We start from the raw sequence: 21,540 nt of genomic DNA on the forward strand, positions 1-21,540 counted from the left end.
TTGCGTACACTTTCCATCTCCCCCTTTGCCTACATGGATTTTTAATGGACCATTGTTGACAAGATGTTGTATCATAATTAGTAAGAATGCCGCAGGGCAACAGATGGACCTAGAACCCAGGAATCTCTTGGCAGATTGCACCATATTACTAAAAGACTGCACCAAATTTCTGATCTTGTCCTCTTTTCTCCAGTGACTACAAAAGTGAAGATCCAGTAAGTGCCTTTCCATGAGAGGAAAAGCTCCAAGGATTATACATGTCTGCTGTCACAGTATGTCCACAGGCCTAAAACAAAACTCCTTATCAGACAGATCACACTCCTTGGTGATCTAATTCTTTGGAGTGGGCCCTAGTCTCACATACATCTACTACAAGAACTAAGTCCTACTTTAACCTAAACAAGAAACGTTATTGCACATTTTAAAGCCTCAGAATATAGTGTACATCCTAACTGCTAATATACATTTTTAAAGTTCTGCATATATTTTACACACACATACACACACTTTTACCTGGCAGTGGTTTTTTTGATCCAGTCCTCACACTCTATTTCTCCACAGAAAGGAATCTGAACTACCTGAAGTAAGAAAGAAAAACACACATTGTTGAGTTGATATGAGTGGAAAATCTTTTCATTTAAAAAAGAAACTCCTTCCATATTTAATAAGCCATTGTTATTGCCTTATAGGCTGCCTGTCCTTATCTGCAACACAAAGTAGCTGAAATGAATTTAGTATGGTGTTTATCTGATTTTGCTGTCTTGAAGTAAGTCAGATGAAGGAATTCTGTGAATCTTACCATCTTCTATTTAACTAGAAATCAGAAATAGAATCTGCTACTAAGAGATGTTTATGTATTAAACAGACTGGACTCAGTTTAGAGTTCCCGGAATCAAAGAAAAAATCAACACGTTCTGATAGGATGTTTAAAATACAGATCTAATGAAAATATGAAGTCACCCCTGGTGGTAAAACTCAGTAAACCCTTCATTAGAAAGCTAAAGGATTTGAAGAAAGATATAACAGGCAATTTTTTAAAAGAATCATTCTTTTGTTGTTGTTGAATGAGAGACAAAAGGAAAAGTTCCTCTTTCAAATTTCCATTCTGTTTTCCACACATTAATATCTACATTTTATAATATATTTTTTATTCTTAAAGTATGTTACTATCCTACAATTTTTCAAATATTTCCATGCATTTTAAGCCCAAAGGGAGGGGGGAAATCTCCTTTGCAAGGGGTTGCATTTTTTAAAAAAATATTTGTAAAGATTGCTCATCTTCTTTCATACTTTATATAAGAACAAATCAGAAAAAATCTACAATCTCCTGTTCCAGGAGATTAGCTCAATAATTGGCCAGGTTGATCCATTCTCCCATCTAGCACTGTTAAATTTATATAGAGGACTGGACAATAAACTGTTAGACAAGGATTTAATAGGCCACCTTCTACTGGCGGCAAGAGGGTTGATTGCCAGGCACTGGAAGGATGGCAAAGGGCTTCACATTGATAACTGGTATCAAAGGGTTTGGCAGGTTGCCCTTCTAGAAAAATTGACAGAAAAAATGAGGAAAGTGTGAGAACAATTATGTGAAAATAAATTTGTGGGGGTCTGGAAGAAGTTTATTGACTTTGTGAACAAAGAAGAAGAGGGGCGAACACCCCCGTTATTATACACAGACATTTGGAGTGGATAGGAGGACGGCAATATTGGGGGAGGGGGAATTCACTCAAGGTGGAAACTTGTAATTTGCATCTGGATTGATATGGAATGTATAGATATAGGTGTATATACAAATGATGTAACATTTGACTGATGTAACCAGAACTACTAAAAATAAAATAAAATAAAATAAAATAAAATAATAATAATAATAGAAATCTACAACATAATAATAATAATAATAATAATAATAATAATAATAATAATAGAAATCTACAACATTGCGGAGATGTAGTACAGAGTTAAGTGAGGGGACCAGATTAAATGCATTTATAAAACATAGTCATTAGTGTTCTTTCACTCAATATATTTACTTCATTTTATAACAAAGTCACCTCAACCCAATATTAACTTACTTGATCATTCAATCCCTTAATGGCACAGATTCTCAATGCAGTACATTTATTTCCTGGTTATGGGTTGGATCAGAATAAGGCTTAAACCCAATGCCTGTGCAACAGGAGTTCCAATTGCCTCCCCCCTTACAGCCCCATAAGTACTTCCCAAACCTGCTCCAAAGGGCCCTCTGGAGCAGATTGGGGGGGGGGGGTCATAGGAGATGGAGAAAACCATTCCACCAGTGGTTTCCATTTTACTGGCACATGGAGGTAATCACTCTTAGGTCTGATTGAAATCTATAAATCATAACTAACGTCCCGCTGATTTCAATGATACCTCATTTCACTAACGTAACCTGGATCCATCCTTGTATGTGCAACACATCAACACAAGACCATATTAAGAGTATAAATATATAGACAAATCTTCCTTGTCTAATGATGCACTTATCCCTGACACTTTCCCCAGAAGTGTAGTTTTGAAGATTTTCAATGCAAAGCTTCCTCTTCAAAAGCCATTCAATGAATATCTATCTAAAATTATTTCTGGGCTACCTTGAACGGTAAAATATTTTGACTGTCATCTATTTTCTAGAAGCTACCAATTTAAGAAACACTTGCTTAGATCCAGAGCCAAACGTGCTTTGCAATGCACACACACAGCTCCTCACTTCAATGGGGAGACAGGTATATGTGCAGGAAGTTCACACTCACAAGGCATTACTAGACTGGGACAACAGAATGCATAAATAAGATGGAATTATGTGCCTGTGGTTTGGAGAACAAATAGCATTATGAGTTCTTGAACTTCAAGGAACTGCTTTAACTTTTCAATAAAGATGTCCTTTACATTGTTTGATTTTCCAGTCATAAAGGCTTTTACAGGCATTTGCTAGATTTGAAATTTAACTTCAACCAAACCCAGCTTCAAAGACAACACATATAGCACGTAAGAAAGTTAATAATTTCTCATAATTGAGAATTATTTGAGTGACCAAACATCAGTTTGACACACTTCATTTTGACTTGCATAGATCTTAAGTATGGAGAAAGAAGAAACTGATTCAAACTCTGAGTATACAATAAGAGAGCCTACTATCTTTTTAGGGAAATGTGTTCAGTTTTGCAGGAACTGAAAACATTGAGCCATAAAAGAAAAGAAAAAAGCCTGTTTAACTGACTTGCCTAATGTAGTTAAACAACCAACAAAGGAATTTCTGTAAATTTCAAAGAAATAAAATTATGAAAAATAACGTTTATCGAAAATAATTGTAATGGACAATATTACACAGATCTGTATCCAGTTCTTTTCAAGAGTTTAACAGTAAGAGCACTGGCAGTACCAAATCACATAAAAGCTCCTGCTCCTTGAAGGACATTCAGTGGACTCCACGGCAGACGTTGCTGGCCACTGTATGAACAGAATGGACCCCTGACTAGATAGACCCTTGGTCTGATCCAACACGGCTCTTATGATCTGTTACTTGAGAAGAACAGGGTGGAAAATACCCTGGTTCTAAGGTCTAGTTAATTTGAAGACACACAGCAATAAGATGCTTAAGAGTACCTCGATATAAAAAGTACCACACTGTTAAGTCTGTTGTCTCTTCTACATACCAAGAGTTATGAAGGAACCTGACCTAATAAATGTTATCAAAAAATAGGTCAGTGCTGCTTTAGAACAATTTGCACCAAAGAAATGCATTAATAGAACTGTAAAACCGGCAGGGCATAAAACACTCTTGTAAACATAGAAAATAGTTTATTGCAGAATTACTAGTGCTTCATTGCTACTTCATATCAGTTCCAATAACCTCTGGTCACCCAACATCACTGTATGCACTTGATGGCCTCTACTGAAATCAGATATAAAGAGTTCTTTGACGCAAGCAAAGTGTTCTTTGATCTGACACACACTAATTATATTGTTCCATAATTATTTTACAGTTATTCGCATTGTTACAGTATCTGATCGATAATTCAATTTGCTATTATGTGTTATGTCATATTCCACTGAAACTGAGGCACAGTTAAGTTTAGTGTCACCTTCTTAATGATTTGAGTGACAGCTTTCATCTATACAACTATTTGAGGGGCACACAGAGGGAACTTGGTGCCAACTCATACACTATTGATCGGCATAGTTGTCATGACAAACAGCTTGCCATAGATCATTTCCAATGCAACACTGGTAACATAGAGATGCCTCGCACCATTGTGGTATCATCTAGGCTAGAATTAGCAGCCCTCATGGAGGAAGAACTCTTCACAGGAGCTCACCATGAGGGGAAAACATTCAGCAGTAACAAGTGCAATGTATACATAACTGAGCCTACAAGACTGAAGCTTTTTAAAACAGCACCTCAACAGCAACTCAAAAAACTGTAGACTGCACAACATGTCATACAACTGCAATCTTTAGTTCACATAAAAGGAATGCTGATTGAACATTAAGCATTCTTTGAGACTCCAGGTATTCTTTCGAATCCCTAAACACTATAAATGTTTTTAGACCAATACAAACAATGAACCCTGCAATCCTTTCATTAGCTTATGTTGATCAAGTATGTTTATACACATGGCTTCACTTGCAACAAAAAAAAAGGAAAAGGAAAAAAGAAGAACTGCAGCCTGCCCTAGCAAATAAGTCACATTATGTTCACTAAGCCTTTTTAAATGAGCACAGGCCTAAGAGCTTTATCACACCAGCGTTATACTGTGCAATCACTGCAAATTGCATGCAAAGGACTCAGAAATTTTCCACCTTATAATCTGCTTTGATTGTGAAGTACTCCCATGCATCCTGCCTTAACTGTGCAATAAAGCAAAAAGATTCACTGTATTTAGCCCCTACTTTTTGAGCGTATCTTCTGAGCCGCCACTTTTTGAGCATATCTTCTGAGCAGGATTTTAAAGAAATGCTTACATCTGCGTAAGCTTTAAAGCTAAAGACACCAAAATTGGCACAGTAATAGATATAAGGGAGAGCTTTAAGCATAGCAAATTTGAATTGAATTGGGTCATCCGTTGATTTTTTATGATTTTTTACATTTCCCCCCCTTAAACTCACTTCCTGGTATGCAAAGGATCGCTGTCGCCCGGTAGCAAAAACAACAACAACCGCAAAAGCTTAGTGCTACAGGGATAATACGAGGGAAGCAGGTACGTGGGATGAAGCTTTTAGTCATAGTGCCAAGTCTTTACCTTTCCTGAATCAAGCTCATTCTGAAACTGTTCCATTGTATTGGCCACGACCATATGACTCTTAAGGTCTTCAGCAGCTCTGAGAAGAAGAAATTTAGTCAATGTAAACACACAATGTATGTATGCGTATATAAACACACACCATTTATTTTCTGAACCTGATTTTTTTAATATGAGAAAAGACTTGCATTTAGAAAGTATAATTCTCACCATCCTAACACTCCCGTCTAATAACTTTGTCTCTAAAACAAGATTTTTTTGTGGAATGTGCACCAGTGATTACACTCAAGCTTTTGTCCACCCAATGGCTAGAGGCTACATTACACTTATAGTAAATTAACTCATATAGAATAAAGTTTAAAGCAAATCTCATTCTGCACCTCCAAACTCTTGTGCCAATACCGATCCTGATCATCAGACAATCCAGTTACCATTTTACCTACCAGGTTATGGAAATAGGAGAGCAATGAGGAAATTATTATTTTTTAGTTATTAGGAGTTAGGTTTTGGGGGATGACCTTCTAGAAGACTTTCCACAAGTTGGGATATTTAATACAGCTATTGACTATAGCCCATTTCAAGAGACTCTTGAGTCTATCCATTTAGGCTTTACAATACGCTCTCTCTAGGTGTCACACCATGGAGTGGTGAAAGGAAATATTGAAAATACAAGGAATTGCTAATATCAGGATGTTCTGCTTCAGTTGTCAACGAGTGGGTAACTACTCTTAGTGATTGCATGCTTGCGTTACACCAAAAGACAAATGATGTGACTATGTCATTGGCCATCATCAAAAAATTGTAGCCCCACAAATCTTACACGCCACAGTTCAACCAGTTAGGAAACTCTGAGGTGGTTAGAATACATTGTGAAGAACAGATAGGTTAATCCGCCATGTACACAGTGCAAGCCAGGCAGAAAACAAAGTCTAAGCTGTGAGAACTGGTCCTCTCTACACAATTACTTGGGTACTCAATGGCTACTAGACATGATGGCTATATGCTACCTCCAGAATCAGAGGCCTCTAAATACCAGTTGCTGGGAAACAATAGGAAAGAGCTATTGCTGTTACGTCCTGCCTGTCAGCTTCCCAGAGACATCTGGTTGGCCACAGTGGGTCACAGGATGCTAAATTAGATAGACCTTTGCTCTAAAACATTTTTATGTTAATGTGTCCCTAGACCTTCCGAAACAGATGAAATGGCAGGCAGATGAATGAAACTTATACACTATAAAATTAAATTTGCCAATTAGTAATCACAGAAAATGGGTTTCCCCATGCTTAACCTGTTGTAAAGGTTTGTGTGGATTTCCTCCAAAACACGTCTGAGATGGTCCACTGCTTGATTTTCAGCAAATGTTGACTTCTCTCCTGTATCTCTTCGAACCGCTACGAACTGATGATTTTTCATATCTCGGGGCCCCACTTCAAGCCTGATTGGAACACCCTAAGAAGCAAAAGGCCATAAGCAGAGCGTTGTGTGCCTCTTTGCATTAGTCTGCACTGCTTAAGTAGAACACAGAAACAATTTAAGGGAAAGGGATGCTCTCAGTTATTTCCAAGACCACCGAGACATATGTTTTTGAAAACAATATTTTTGAAAATTATTCCATTCTCCAACATAATATGAATCAGAAAATATTAAGGCTACTGATCCAATATGGAAAGATGTTGAAGGTTTTGTTCATACCGTCAAAAACATATTACTCTTTCCCAGTCTCAGCAGTGAAGTATTATGTGGAGGATGGATACTGAGAGGTGGAAAAGCTTATTATGTGGACACTCTTGAACAGATGATTTGTCAAAATTAGAAAATACACATATGTTCATCTCCCAAGAACAGAAGATGGCATGTACTTATCGAAAGAGTTCACAGGTGGTAAGATACGTTGATTACTTCTATTAATATTCCACGTATGCCACCAACTCCAAGGAAAGCCTGACAACAATGAATCTATCAGAGAAGAATTGAAGCAACATTTACCTTAAGCTCCCAGTGATTGAATTTCCAGCCAGGTGAATAGTTATCTCTCAAGTCAGCCCGCACACGGATGTTAGCACTGAGTAATCGCTTATGGTATTCATTACATTTTGTCATCAGGGCCTCCTTGTCTTCTTCAGAAAGCGAATTAGTGATACCACAGGGAATAATGACAACCTGAATAATGATGCAGTGGTTATAAAGTAAGGAACATTAATGTTTGCAGGATTTATAATATGCAGACATCAAATTTGTCAGCGTTTTTTAATCCATCATTTTCAAGCAAGACCATCCAAAAGAGCTATGGAAAACTATAAGACTGCTTGAATGAAGGGAAGAAATACTAAAAACAAAAGGGTTTAGATAGTTCTCAGTAGTTTTACAGTACATTGTGATGATCCTTCCATATGCTTTAGTTTTATTAACCAAGAATTTACTTTTATAATTTCTGTCCAGTTCAAAGTAAAAGTAAGGTTATCTTAAACATATTACTTGCCAGCCAAGTTAATTCAATTCTTCTCAATTTCCAAGGTACAAAGCTAGTATTATGCCTGCCTGAGACTTGAGATCTGTTGGAGGAGCCCTTCTCCGCATCCCACCAGCACAACACATTCGCTATGATGGGACAAGGGAGAGGGCTTTCTCTGTTGTGGCATCCTGACTGTGGAATGCCCTCCCCTTGGAGGCCTGATTGCGGCCAAGTGAAAACATGGCTTTTTAACAAAGCTTTTAGTGGTTGAATTCACGAAGTTGGCACATTGTTTTAATAGTTTTACTGCTTTTAAATTATATATTGTTTTAACTTGGTTTATGGTTTAGTTTGTTTTTAGCTATGTATATTTACTGTTTTATACTGTATGCTTTTATCTGTATGCTGCCCTGAGATCTTATTGATATAGGGCGGGAAATAAATGTTTTAAATAAATAAATATTCAAATATATACAAATATCCACCTCCTAATGGAGGTACCTTTAAAATACTCTTACCACATAAAGGCCCCATTCCAATGTTACTTTTCCCTGTATCTGCCTATTAAGCTATTTATTTATTTATTTATTTATTTATTATTTATTTATTACATTTCTATACCGCCCAATAGCCAGAGCTCTCTCTCTCATATATAAAGATACATAAGGAGAAAAACAGTTACAATTGGATGGCAATGACAGACAGAGGGTCTGAGACACGGAACTGACAAAGCTCTTTGAAGCTGGTGCATCAGTTTTTTTGCATGAAGACAAAGTAACAATAATGGTATCATCCTGCTTCCTCTCCATAAAGGACAGTCAGAGGAAAGCAGTAGCTGCACAAGCCAACTCAATGGACTGGATCCAGAGTTAGTTCCAATTAAACCTATAGAACAAGTTGGTCATGGCCTACTTTCCAATTAACTTAAGAATAGGATTTATGTGCAATTTGCTTAATCTGGATCCAGCCCAATATGTGTATTTCCCTCTTCTAGGAAATAGGAAGGAAACAAAAGGAAGGTGGGGCGGAGTAGGAGAAGGTTAACTGGCATTAATAAAAGCATAACAAATATTTTACTCACCTGAACACAAGCTACCCTGGGTGGTACTACTAAACCCATGTTATCTCCATGAATCATGGTCATTACACCAATGGTCCGAGTAGTAATGCCCCATGAGTTCTGATAAGCAAATTGCTTCTCTCCTGGTATTCTTGGATCTTCAAAGACAATCTCAAACATCTTTGAAAAATTCTGTCCCAAGTGATGAGAAGTTGCTCCCTGAAAGGCAGCACAGGTTAAGCAAGTCCAGATACCATCTTTTTGTATATTAATAAACTATATTAAAATATTTATTAGTATATACCTGGATAGCTCGCCCACTTGCAGATATAAATGCCTCAATGGTGGTTGTATAATCTCCACCTGCAAACTTCTCTTTTTCTGTCTTTCTTCCTTTCACAACAGGAATTGCAAGAAGTTCTTCATACACACGAGCATAGAGATCAAGAATCTGCAACACCTAGGACCAGTAATAAAAATAATTTTTAAAAGTTTAGAAATTAGTAAACTTAGTTCTTATATACATCAAAAACCTTACATCAAAATTTGGTAGGATCCTGCAAAAGCAAAGGATCTACAATCTTTCACAAACCTAATAATGTATGGTGGCTATTCAATAAGATCTTGAAGTTATTACATGTTGTAGCTATACTAGTAACCGCAGAGACCTATTTGACAACAAATTAAGATTCTCAGAAATTAAACTCTCATTTGTTTCTGAATCTTGTAGTTCAATTCCTCAATTGTTTATGACTTTTCTCTAATTATGTAATTACACTTATTTTCTAGGATTCACATCTTTAATGGCATCTAACTTTGAAACTTGTTGATTGTTCAAGTGCCAACAACAGCTGGAATCAAATCAAAGGCGTTCAAAGAAATTTTTGGAAAAGCGAAATCTACAAGAATTCAGCACTGTACACATTCCCCAAAGTCACAAACTCAGCTGAACACATCTTCCATGATGAGAGCTTTTCTATTTCCCTTCCAAAACAATTATCCTAAAATACAAAGTGGACTTTATCCACCCAAAATAAATAGGAAACTATGCATGGCACAAAGCTGAAAGTTTGTTAAAATTGCTTCCCAAGTAGCTCAGTAAATATATACATGTTCAGTTGTTTCTGAATTGTCCTTTGAAAACACTGGACAGGCAATAATGTAGTTTATCAAAAACATTTAGCATTTTGTACCTCCTCTGCTGCTTCTTCGTAAGTCGAGAATGCTGTGTGTCCCTCCTGCCACAGGAATTCACGAGTACGCAAGAAAGGCTGTGGATGTTTGAACTCCCAACGCTTCAAAACAAAAAACCCAGAAAGTCTGTCATTCAAAGTTAAAGTTACATTCTTCATCAATATTTTTAAAACAATTTTTAGCACAGCTCAAGTCTTTTTTTTAATGGTACATCATGCTATATTAATATAAAGGCATGCAGATTTTACATGTTGTTAAGAAAACATTCACACAAACATAGTCAAGAATTATCTGAACTGCATTTTGCTTTTAGCATATTTTCATACACTGAAATTGCTATATATTTTTCATGTGCTGATTCTGTAAACCGCCCAGAGAGCTTTGGCTTTCGGGCGGTATGGAAATGTAATAAATAAATGAATAAATATTCTGTTAATTTCTATGTAGTTTTGAAATCTGTCAGACATAGAGGCATCTCACACAATTAAAAAAAACAGAAATTTTGCAAACTGTTGTGGAAGTAATGGGCCTGCATAAATGACCAAAATGCATAAATGACCAAAATATTCAGAACATGATGTGTGAATGTCAAATGACTGATGCAAAAATACAAATAATTTCCCCCACAGGAAAACTTCACAGCCAAATAAATCATGGACTAAAAAAAAAGGGGGGGAGATTATTGATTAATTAGCAAAGAATGAACACACTGGGCAGTATCGAACAGAGTGCAACCACTAACATAAATTACATTGTGCTAGTGTTAATTACACTACAGTGATGTCAATAGGGTTAAGCCGGCGCACCAATTTCATGAGAAATTGGCACGGCAGCTAACGCTATTGGTGTTGCGCTAGAGTAGTTTATGCTAGCACAACATAATTTATGTTACCAGTTGTGCCCTGTTGGATACTGCCCACTATGTAAAGCACAGCAACTATAATCTGTACTTACCACAACATTACACCACTGATTAAGTTTGATTGGTAGATCTCTGTGTGACTGAACCCACTTTGCATAGGCAGGATACATTACTACAAAATGAAAAAGAACAAATGCAAAAGAATACCATTTGAACTAATAGTTTTGAAAACATGATTTGGTGGTAGCTTTTTTTCACAATAATAAAAAAATGAGTGTAGTCTAAGCATTACACTAAGATCTTTCTGAGAGAAGTAACTCACTAAGCTGTATTTTGTTTTCATGTCACTTTTTATCTATCCTTTGCAAGTTTTGGTGTGGATTTTGCTGGTCTGCGAGCGTAATAAATAACAATTTGATTTGATTTGCATTAGACTAAGTTTTTATAAGTAAAAATTAAATACATTACAAGTTGAATCCATACTTAAACCCATTGATTTCAATGGGTTTAATTGAAGTACGACTAGGTCTGCATCCAACCTATACTCTCCATCTCATTCCTTCTTCTTGGTAACAAATTACTTACATTATTTTCCTATTTTATTCCAGTTCATGACCAGTTGATAGTCTGAATCCAGAAGCCAACATCATTAGTTTGTAGTAAATCCATATGAGGGAAAAGGGGAATGTTAAGCCACTACTTTTTACTTTCAAGACTTAGATGTTACCTGTTTCACTTGTAGGACGTACAGCTATTGGTTCAGCTAGCTCTGTTTTTCCAGATCTTGTAACCCATGCAACCTAAAATCAATTAATGTAAAAACAAAAAGTTATTTTGACTGATTGATTGATACATACACACACATTTCATATCAATCATAACAACATGGAAATTAAAATTTTGTTTAAATAACTATAAAAATGTCTAGCTACGTGTATTTTTGCTTTCACGCTGATCTATTGAGAGGCCATATGGGCAAGCATTCCACCACACGCCCTGGGCTCCTGGGCACACCAACACTTTCCCATTCAATTCAACGACTGAGAGTGCATTCCACAGACACATAACAGCTACTCTTTATTGTGACACATATATGAACCCTGTATTTCATTTAAAACTGTATTTAAAAGTGTTTAAACAAATAAAAACCACATGATTTTATCCTGGTTGTGCTTTTTATACTGTATTTTGTATTTGTGCATTTTAACCTCTTGGTTGTTTTATTATGGTTTTAATTTTTGTGAAACGCCCAGAAAGCTTCGGCTATTGGGCGGTATAAAAATGTAATAAATAATAACAACAACAACAACAATAACAACAACAGACAATATTTAAATTAATACAATATCAACTTTTACCTCTGGGGCGAAATCGGCAATGTGTGTCTTTTCCTTTTCTAACGCAGCCTGGGACACGAACATGGGAAAGTAGCAGTTTTCCACACCAAGCTTCTTGATTTCACAATCAAAAAAGTCCTTGATGGCTTCCCAGATAGAAAAAGCCCATGGACGGAGAATGTAGCAACCACTCACATCATAGTATTCAATCATCTCTGATTTTGTGATCACCTTTACAAGGAAATAGGAATATTTCAGTGTCACTGAAAGTTTAAAGTCTATACAAAAGAACAGAATTAAAATTAAACACCAGAGCATGGATGTGGAACCTCTGGCCTGTGGGCCTAATTGGACATTACACATCAAACCTACGGAGCCTCTTTGGGGTTGCTCCAGGGGGGGAAGGATTTGGCATCCAAGCCCCACCCCTGGAGGAATCACTGTTGTTATCTCCAATTTCAGGAGCAGCCGTACTTCCTAGTGATGGAGACGTCCTTGGCTTGGGACGGTGCTCACATACAAAGCCAGGGATTTAGCCATAGAATCATAGAACAGTAGAGTTGGAAGGGGCCTATAAGGCCATTGAGTCTAACTCCCTGCTCGATGCAGGAATCCACCTTAAAGTATCCCTGACAGATGGATGTCCAGCTGCCTCTTGAATGCCTCTAGTGTGGGAGAGCCCACGACCTCCCTAGGCAATCGGTTCCATTGTTGTACTGTTCTAACAGTCAGGAAGTTTTTCCTGATGTCCAGCCGGAATCTGGCTTCCTGTAACTTGAGCCCATTGGTCCGTGTCCTGTACTCTGGGGGTGATCTAGAAGAGATCCTGGCCCTCCTCTGTGTGACAACCTTTCAAGTATTTGAAGAGTGCTATCATGTGCAGGGAGGAGCAGCCAGCACCGTCTGAGCCCCTTTCTCCATGCCACAGAGAAAGGTCAAATGGGCAGGGCGATAACATCAGTAGGCCTCCAGAGGGCCCAGTGGGGCAGAATTCGGCCTCTCACCTCAAATTGTACCAGAGAATAACAAATAGGAAAGACTAACGAGTGGAGAGAGAGAGAAGCAACAAACTAGGTTTTTTAATCATTTATGAATATAATCAAACCAGAATTATGTATTTCCCATTGATTTAAACATTGGCCTGCAACCAATGTTTGAATAATGCAACACCTTTTATGAGAACCATGGTTATCCAAATGTACTTAGAATCTAACTATTTATTTATTTTATGTATTTACTAGCAATACTTGTATATTGTTGAATATAAAAAAATCTCTGAGTGCACTCACATTGTTTGTACTAACTTCTGGATATTCAATCTCTTAGACAATTCCAGATAGTTGCGTTTTTCAAGTTGGGTTTTGTTTTTGGGCGCAGACTTCCTTTCTCATACTCAGTTTCCATTGAAAAACATTTTACAGACACTGGCAATGTTCTACTACTACAAAGTTGAGATTTGCATCTCATCTGATTAGCCCAAACCATCAAACTCTCATTCTTTCTGCTATTTTCCAGAATGCAGATGAATATTGGGCGGGAGCCAACACTGTGTGAGCGGATGTCCACTTGCGCAATAGGACTGTCTACCTCTCTCCTCCCCCTTGCAGTTCTATGTCCCCAAAATCTGCTCAAGAGGGTGGCCTGACCTTCTGGAGAGATTTTGAGGGCAATCAGGGAGAAGGAGCAAGTGCAGAAGCAATCCCATCAGTGGGAAAACTTCATTGTATTCCACCCATTGAGAGCTTGAATTAATTTCCTCATAAAGATAAATGGTTCAGAAACTAATTCAATGCAATCTACTGCAGAGTTCTTATGAGCAGATTATTTTGAAGGGGAAAAAAGTGAAGAGGAGTCCTAAGTGAAATTTGAGATACACTTGCCTGAGAATACCATTCAGCTAGATTCTCTTCCTTCTTAGCCTCTAGACCCAACCTGTAGTATTTGAAAAAAAAAATTAATAATCCCTCTTCTGAAAGGGCAATACCATCACTGAATTAATAAACCAGGAGTCCACTGGCCTTTGAATCGTTTGCTTCAGAATATTAAATCAACTATACATCCTTCAAAATTAGCAAACATAAATTTAATTTACATTATAAATATATGCAAATAAAATAATGGCAGGAGTATTAAAATTACTATGAGCTGTCTTATACTAATACATTAAGACCATTCTAGTAAATGTAAACACTAGACTTACTTTTTAAAAAACCCAGAGTGTTCTGGTACCTTTATTTTTGCCACCAAATCAGTTATTAACTTCATTACATTTTATCAAGTCCTCTCCCTTCATCTTTGTTATAAGAAACCAGGGCAAAGACCATAGCTACAGAAGTTTACCGAAGGCAGGCTCTGCACAGGCGCAGAGCCCCATATGTGTGATGCACAGAGACCATGAAGAAGAATTTCAGGTGTTCTATCATATATGAAAAACCACCAGCACTAGAAATATGTGTGTGGGGGGGGTTTACTTAATATTATCTCCATCATATAGCACATTGCCAATTTGAATGTTTAGCACAGGAATGGGCAACTACTAGTGAGCCGCTCCGAGAGCCTTTTGGCTGAGGTGCAGGATAAAAATCATCTAAAATAAATAAATAAATAAATGATCCTGTAACCATTGAGTATGCTGGCTAGGGCTGTAGGCGAAAACATCTAGAGGGCCGGAAGTTACCCACTCCTGGTTTAGCTCTTCCCTTTACATGCTGTTCAGATTATATTTTAAGTAGGCTTTTTACCTGGTTTGTTTTTTAGGTCCTTGACCATCTCCTGGACCATTTGACGACATGTTGCTGTCACCACCTTCATCTTTCTGTGATTCTTTCTTCTGTCCCTCATTCTGTTTCTGTTGCTTATTTTGCTTTTCAGATTTATTCTCTTTCTCCTTCTTCTTCTTGTCTTTGTCCTCTGCACCAGTTGCAGAAACTGGTTTATAGTCTACTCCTGCCAGCAACTTGTACTGTGCCTTCAACTGAAGCAGTTCTTTCACCGCTGCATCAATCTTATCCTTTGGGAAGATACCATTCCCATGAAACACAGGCAACAACACACTCCACAAATAATACAGTTAGCTGCACAAAAAATGTGAGATGCAACCACAGAACATACGCTGAAGAGGGAAAATCCAATGAAACATATAGGATCTGTTATTAGTAACTTCCTAGATTTTTAGCAAATCATCATTAACTGTTACATGTTAACCCGCAATCCAGGGAAAGATGGTTTTCAGCCCTAGGTTGTAGAGCTTGCATTAACTATGGTCTTCTGCTACAGATGCAAGAGCGAACTATGATTTGCCAAATACCAGGAAGTTACTATTCAGTGGAGTGCATGAAGAAGGTGGAATTACAAACACTATTGTTCAGCATTAACAACTGAACCCAACCCAAAGACTTTCAGAAGTTCAAAGAGAGATTATTTTATTTCGTGGTTGTAACCCAACTCTATGTGGACAAAGATATCGTAGCTACAGTTATGCATGCTTTGGTAATCTCTCATTTGGATTGTGGCAATGCATTATACATGGGACTAGCTTTCAAAAAAAGGTCCAGAAACTTCAGCTGGTTCAAAAGAGGACAGTGAGTTTGTTAACAAGGACTGTGCTTTGTGATGTGCACAGGCTTCCAGTCTTTAGGTATTAAATCCCTAAATGCCTTGAGACAAGGTTACCTGAAGGATTATCTTTTCTCATATATATCTGCCTGAACTCTAAGATCATAATTTATTTATTTATTTTATTACATTTATATACCGCCCCACAGCCGAAGCTCTCTGGGCGGTTCACAAAAGCTAAAAACAGTAAACATTAAAAGTATACAAATTTTTTTAAAAATCCATCAGAGGCACTCCTTCCTGAGCCCTCACCAAATGAAACAAGGTACGTAGGTAATAAGGAGAGGGCCTTTTCAGTGATGGCACCCCACCTGTAGAATGCCCTCCATAGAGAGGCTTGCTTGGCACTTATATGTGGATTTTTGGGCACTGGGTGAAGACTTTTTTATCTTCCCAAGCCTTTTTAGAAAACATGTTATTATGCATTTAAAACTTTTAAGGTTTTTATATTATACTTTATTATATTGTTGTATTTTACGGTTTTAAGTTTTGTAAACCACTCAGAAAGTTTTGGCTATTGTAATAAATGTGATAAATAATAAATACAATAAATAAAATAATAAAAATACAGGAGATCTGGGAAATAAGTTATTTGACTAACACTAGCCCTATTCAGACATTCTGAACCTGAATAGAAAAAACACATGAGAAGGAACACTCATGTCCCGCCCACTTCCAGAAGTATTACGTCTACATACAGACCTGGTACATACATAACGACATCCCAGAGTTGAGTATGGGTTGAACAGTGGGTTGTCATTACATGTGAAGCCTGCAATGTGGTTTAAATATGGGTTGTTAACCATGAACAACCTAGGAAGAGAACTCATACTTTGTTGTTGGGTTGTGAAGTCTGGGTTGTTCATGGTTTACAATCATAGTTAAACCATATTGCAGCATTCACACACAACAACAACCCATGATTCAACAATAACCCATACTCGATCCGTATTCTGGGTTGTTATATGCAAACCAGGCTACAGAATAGTATCAACATACAATTAGGGTTTTTTAAGTCAAGCAAGTTTCTCAGCAACATGGCAGGAGTATTGCGACAGTGAAAATAGGCTGAACTAAGAGGCAAAAGACAATGTTAGTTTTGGTGTGTCAGGACCACTGGTTTCAATGGCAACTACTAGCCCCATTTGCTTGACCTTCTGGGACAACTGGCAGGTATCTTCAAGACTTTTGTAACAAGTTAATGGTTTCTGCAAAAACAGTCGGCAAATAATGTCAAATTCCACAGTTATTGCTCAATTTATAGAACTGTAGTAGAATACACAACACTGACTAGAGTCCAACTTGCAATCAGAGGTCAGGATATTACCATAATTATAAATAAAAGTGAATGCAATGGGTATCCCAAGATCCACTCAAATACATGAAGCTGTTAATTCATGTTGTTACCTTTTCTGCCTTCTCCGATTTTAATTTCCGGACCTCTTCCCCTTGGAGAGCAACCTTGTTAAAGAGAGCTTTTGCTTCTGGGGAGTTAGCACCACTAATTTCTGTGCTTGTTGGCTGGTTTACAGCATGCGCCTGAGGTGATGGTGGTTGTCCTGGCTTATAGTCCTGGCCAGTCTTTTCTTTATACTCTGCTTTCAGGGAAAGGAGGAGTTTCACAGCTCCATCCACTTTATCCTATTGAAAAGTGGTAGGAAAGAGTGGTAAATACAGTTATTCCATACGTTATGTACATACCCTGGAATCTGATCTATGAAGATTGTTTTATCACTCTCCCCACTCAAGCTTTTTTTTAAAAAAAATATTTAAGTATTTATATGCTGCCTTTGAAATGAAAGTTGTCTCAAGGTGGCCTAATTGATATACAATGAGACCCAGATATATGAAGGAAAATCACTGATCCCTCTAGTCACTTGAAAAACCATCTGCTAAATTCAGTGCCAATATTGCTGATGCAAAGAGAAAGAACACAGGAGATTTGGAAAAACAACAGACAAGTATATTTATCGCTATTCTACCTTGGAAGCCTTTTCTGCCTTGAGTCTCCGTACCACCTCGCCTTGTTCAGCGACTTTATTGTACAGAGCGTTTCTGTCTATTGGACTAGGAGACTCCAACCCATTGCAGGATAGAGGAATAGGATCAGAAGCACAGGAGGATAAGGGAGAGGAAGAAGAGGGAGAAGGAGTTGCAGGTGGATGTCCAGGCTTATAATCTTGACCTGTCTTTTGTTTATATTCTGCCTTTAGCGCAAGAAGCACTTTTACAGCAGCATCTATCTGATCCTGAAGCAGAAAGAGAATATATGGTATCAGTAAAAGTGGAAATGTTTCTAAAATCTACAGTCTTAGTCCAAGAAGGGAGAGGAAAAGATGCTATTAGCTTATGACAGAAATAACAATACCATGGTTTATTGTTATGTGAGTGAGCCTGAATGAACCTAAGGCTTGTGCTCTCCCTCCTCTCCATTCCTCCTCCTTTGAGTGCATAAGGGGAAGATCAAAAGCTTCTGAACTAACCACAGTTCCTTACCCTGTCTGATCATGGGTGAAATGTGGTTTATTCTAACTGGGCTTAGTTAAAACAAACAAAGATCAAATAATTCACTGAGTTTGACTGTTATAGGGAACTGCTGTTAGTTCAAAAGAGAAAACATTAAGTTTCAATCTCTTCCTCGCCCAGAGGAGGGGAACATACAAGATCAAGTCTCTTCAAACATCCATGCTACTGCAACACATTTTCATCTTATGTAAAACCTGATCCACTCTCTATAGTTGGTGTAATATGTTTCACTTTGATCTAAAGTATTTTTTATTGTCCAAATTGTAATTTGGGCTTCTTTTTTACTTATGTTTCCCCCCCAAAAAAAACCTTTCAGATTTTTCTCAAATTTTTATTTGCAATAAGGAAGGCTAGCTTGGACACAACTCACCAGGACTTTCTACAGAAGCACCAATTAACTGAATGGGCAGCCATGCCTTGAGCATATCAGGATGCTTAAGGCCTGTTCACTTGAGGGCTTCATATATATATATATATACACACATATATATATTTGTTTTTAGCTGTGTATATTTACTGTTTTATACTGTATGCTTTTATCTGTACACCGCCCTGAGATCTTATTGATATAAGGCGGTACATAACTGTTTTAAATAAATACGATCTTAATATGTATGACACAGTCAAGTGAAACACACACACTCACAACCAACATGAACACCAACTGAAGATAAAGGGGGATAATGCAAAAGATACCTATAATGGGGCATTAGTACTGCCACCTTAGATTAATGTTCAAATTAGAGTTTAATTTGTTACCATGACATCCAAGTTTTGCTCTGCCAGGACAAAATAATAATCTGTCTTGCTACAATAGCACAAAACACTGAGAAACAAAATATACTTCTTTAAGAAAAAAGACTTTGGAAAATTCCCTGCTGTCATTTAATTTTGTAAACTTCTTAAGGACCTACTACTGTATCTTAAATATGCCTTCCCTGTAGCAGCACACACCACCTGGAAAACCCTCTCTTGTGCAGTTCAGGAGGCGGAAAATGTAACATCCTTTAAATGCTTCCTGAATACACATCTTTTCCCACAGGCTTTTCCTGGGCTGTAACTGCTGCTGGGTTTTTGTGAACTGCCCAGAGAGCCTCAGCTATTGAGAAGTATACAAATGTAAACAACAGCAGCAGCAACAACAACAACAACAACAAGAGATTGTTCAGTACCCCTTTTTACTTTCATGGCCATTATACCTTTGATGCTTTCTCCGACTTAAGTCTACGAACCACTTCACCTTGTTCAGCTACTTTACAATAAAGAGTTTTGCTGACTACTGGACAGAGGGACATGGAAGAAGGAGCAGCAGAAGGAACTGAACTAGGAAGGGAACTCTTCGGTGGGTTGCCAGGTTTGTATTCCTGGCCTGTTTTTTGCTTATATTCTGCTTTCAGAGCTAGAAGCACTTTCACAGCAGCATCTATCTGATCCTAAAATAGGAAGCGAAAGAAGAGTTCAAGGTGAGTAATAAAGAAAAGGAAGAACTTAGTATAGAGCAACAGAAACAATCACTGATGAAAGTAAAAAAATTCACAAGCAGCTTGTTATAAACTAGAAAGCATAATTTGCCTTTCATTGGACACAGCTAGTAAAATAAAACGAACTATGATTTTATTTATTTTTTGGATACATAGTGCTCTTTTATTTATGACTTTTTCATTATAAGACTACATCCATGGATATCTTTGTTTAAAAGGAAATACAAATTACAGTTTTCTGATATCTGTTGCCTCTTACTTTTAAAGGTCTAAGTCACCAGCACTTTGAACAGTTCCCTCCGTCCAAGGGACGTCAGGAGATATTTTTGGCCACCTCTTAAGTTTCATGTCCAAAGGGTCTATCCTTGCCTACCCCTCTGTAAAGGGTTGAAAAGTTAGATATACTGACCATCTCATAAAAAATGTGAAGGCTATCTAAACCTGTTTTAAAATACTCTAGGTTAATTCCTGCCCATACTAACCTTAGGTGCTTTTTCTACTTTCAGTTTTCGGACCACTTCCCCTTGCTCAGCTACGTTATCATGAAGAACTTTGCTGTCTACAGTGGTGGCCGTGGTGGTAGCCACACACTTTGAAGGCTGGACCTGAACTGCTGCAGCTGGAGGATTTCCAGGCTTGTAGTCTTGTCCAGTCTTCTCCTTGTATTCTGCTTTCAAGGCCAACAGGTGTTTTACAGCAGCATCAATGTCTTCTTTTGCAGCCTTCTTCGATTTCAAGTCACGAACTACATCACCTTGAGCACACACTCTGCTGTAAAGCGTTAAGTGGTCCTCTGCGGAAGCAGGGGCTGTAGCACAAGAAACATCTGCCTCAAGTGGAGCAGAGTGTCCTTTCACAGCGATAGCAGCCTTGGAAAAGAAAAGCGAATTTATATTTTCACAGTGTATTTAATAAATCAAAACAGACGAATGCACAGAAATAAAATATGTATTGCATTGCTTTGAGGTCATACTTGCTTTGTTACTACCCCATCCACCACCTGACCTTGCCTGGAATAGAAACTTTTATAGTATCTTTAAATGAATCAATGTTGGTTGACCAGGAAAGTTCCCGTCAATGACTAGTTCTGTGCTGTTCAAAAGCTAGCACATTTCTATACCAACTATAGTTGGTCTGAAAATAGATCTTAGGCTATTTCTATTATTATCTCTCTTTTCTTGCTCGAGGCAGTTTTTCTAAATGGACATGACGGGCTTTGCCAAGTCATGCTGTCTTTTACGGAGTCAGGAATTTCCTGACTATTGAATACGTTTTAAATGTGAATGCTTTCTGGATGTTGGTGTGGGTTATTTTGGTAGGCCTCGTTTCTGAAGGTTTTATGTAAAAAAAAATTGGATGTGATGCCAGTGACTGATGTAACTAACAGAATAATTGGAACCTTTTCCTGTTGCCATAGTTTTCTAACTTCCATAGCCAGTGGTGTATATTTTTCTATTATTATTATTATTATTATTCCCCCCACAGGGCTTTATAAATTAATATTTACATTCCCCCCCATTCTGTATAAAAATGTGGACCTTAAGGGGAGGGTGGAAGCAAAGGGCAACAATAAATTTGTTCAGGGTCTGTTCTAGCAATTAGCAGGGGGTTGGACTCGATGGTCTTATAGGCCCCTTCCAACTCTACTATTCTATGATTCTATATGAGATTATAGCATCACAGAGCTGGAGGGGGCACTATAGACCATTATAGTCCAAAACTGATTGATGCAGGAAATTCTGAGCATCT

The 21,540-nt window shown here is 37.7% G+C and overlaps 1 protein-coding gene across 5 annotated transcripts in view; it reads right to left on the reverse strand.

Moving 5' to 3' along the window:
* EPRS1 (glutamyl-prolyl-tRNA synthetase 1) overlaps nucleotides 1-21,540 on the reverse strand; it is a 52,165-nt gene that overhangs the window by 1,321 nt on the left and 29,304 nt on the right. For 2 of the 5 annotated variants that reach the window (XM_063124075.1, XM_063124074.1), the window contains 16 exons: nucleotides 20,274-20,660; nucleotides 19,510-19,743; nucleotides 17,767-18,033; nucleotides 17,192-17,425; nucleotides 14,911-15,179; nucleotides 14,050-14,101; nucleotides 12,191-12,400; nucleotides 11,560-11,632; nucleotides 10,925-11,004; nucleotides 9,970-10,071; nucleotides 9,081-9,236; nucleotides 8,798-8,995; nucleotides 7,251-7,424; nucleotides 6,553-6,713; nucleotides 5,265-5,343; nucleotides 514-578 (listed from right to left, as the gene is read on the reverse strand). In XM_063124075.1, the coding sequence (XP_062980145.1) occupies nucleotides 514-578; nucleotides 5,265-5,343; nucleotides 6,553-6,713; nucleotides 7,251-7,424; nucleotides 8,798-8,995; nucleotides 9,081-9,236; nucleotides 9,970-10,071; nucleotides 10,925-11,004; nucleotides 11,560-11,632; nucleotides 12,191-12,400; nucleotides 14,050-14,101; nucleotides 14,911-15,179; nucleotides 17,192-17,425; nucleotides 17,767-18,033; nucleotides 19,510-19,743; nucleotides 20,274-20,660 (2,741 nt within the window). The remainder of the gene's footprint in view (nucleotides 1-513; nucleotides 579-5,264; nucleotides 5,344-6,552; nucleotides 6,714-7,250; nucleotides 7,425-8,797; nucleotides 8,996-9,080; nucleotides 9,237-9,969; nucleotides 10,072-10,924; nucleotides 11,005-11,559; nucleotides 11,633-12,190; nucleotides 12,401-14,049; nucleotides 14,102-14,910; nucleotides 15,180-17,191; nucleotides 17,426-17,766; nucleotides 18,034-19,509; nucleotides 19,744-20,273; nucleotides 20,661-21,540) is intronic. The other 3 variants (XM_063124079.1, XM_063124077.1, XM_063124076.1) reach the window with 2 other exon arrangements.

Source organism: Elgaria multicarinata, chromosome 4 (assembly GCF_023053635.1).
Source record: "Elgaria multicarinata webbii isolate HBS135686 ecotype San Diego chromosome 4, rElgMul1.1.pri, whole genome shotgun sequence".
Classification (NCBI taxonomy): Eukaryota; Metazoa; Chordata; class Lepidosauria; order Squamata; family Anguidae; genus Elgaria; species Elgaria multicarinata.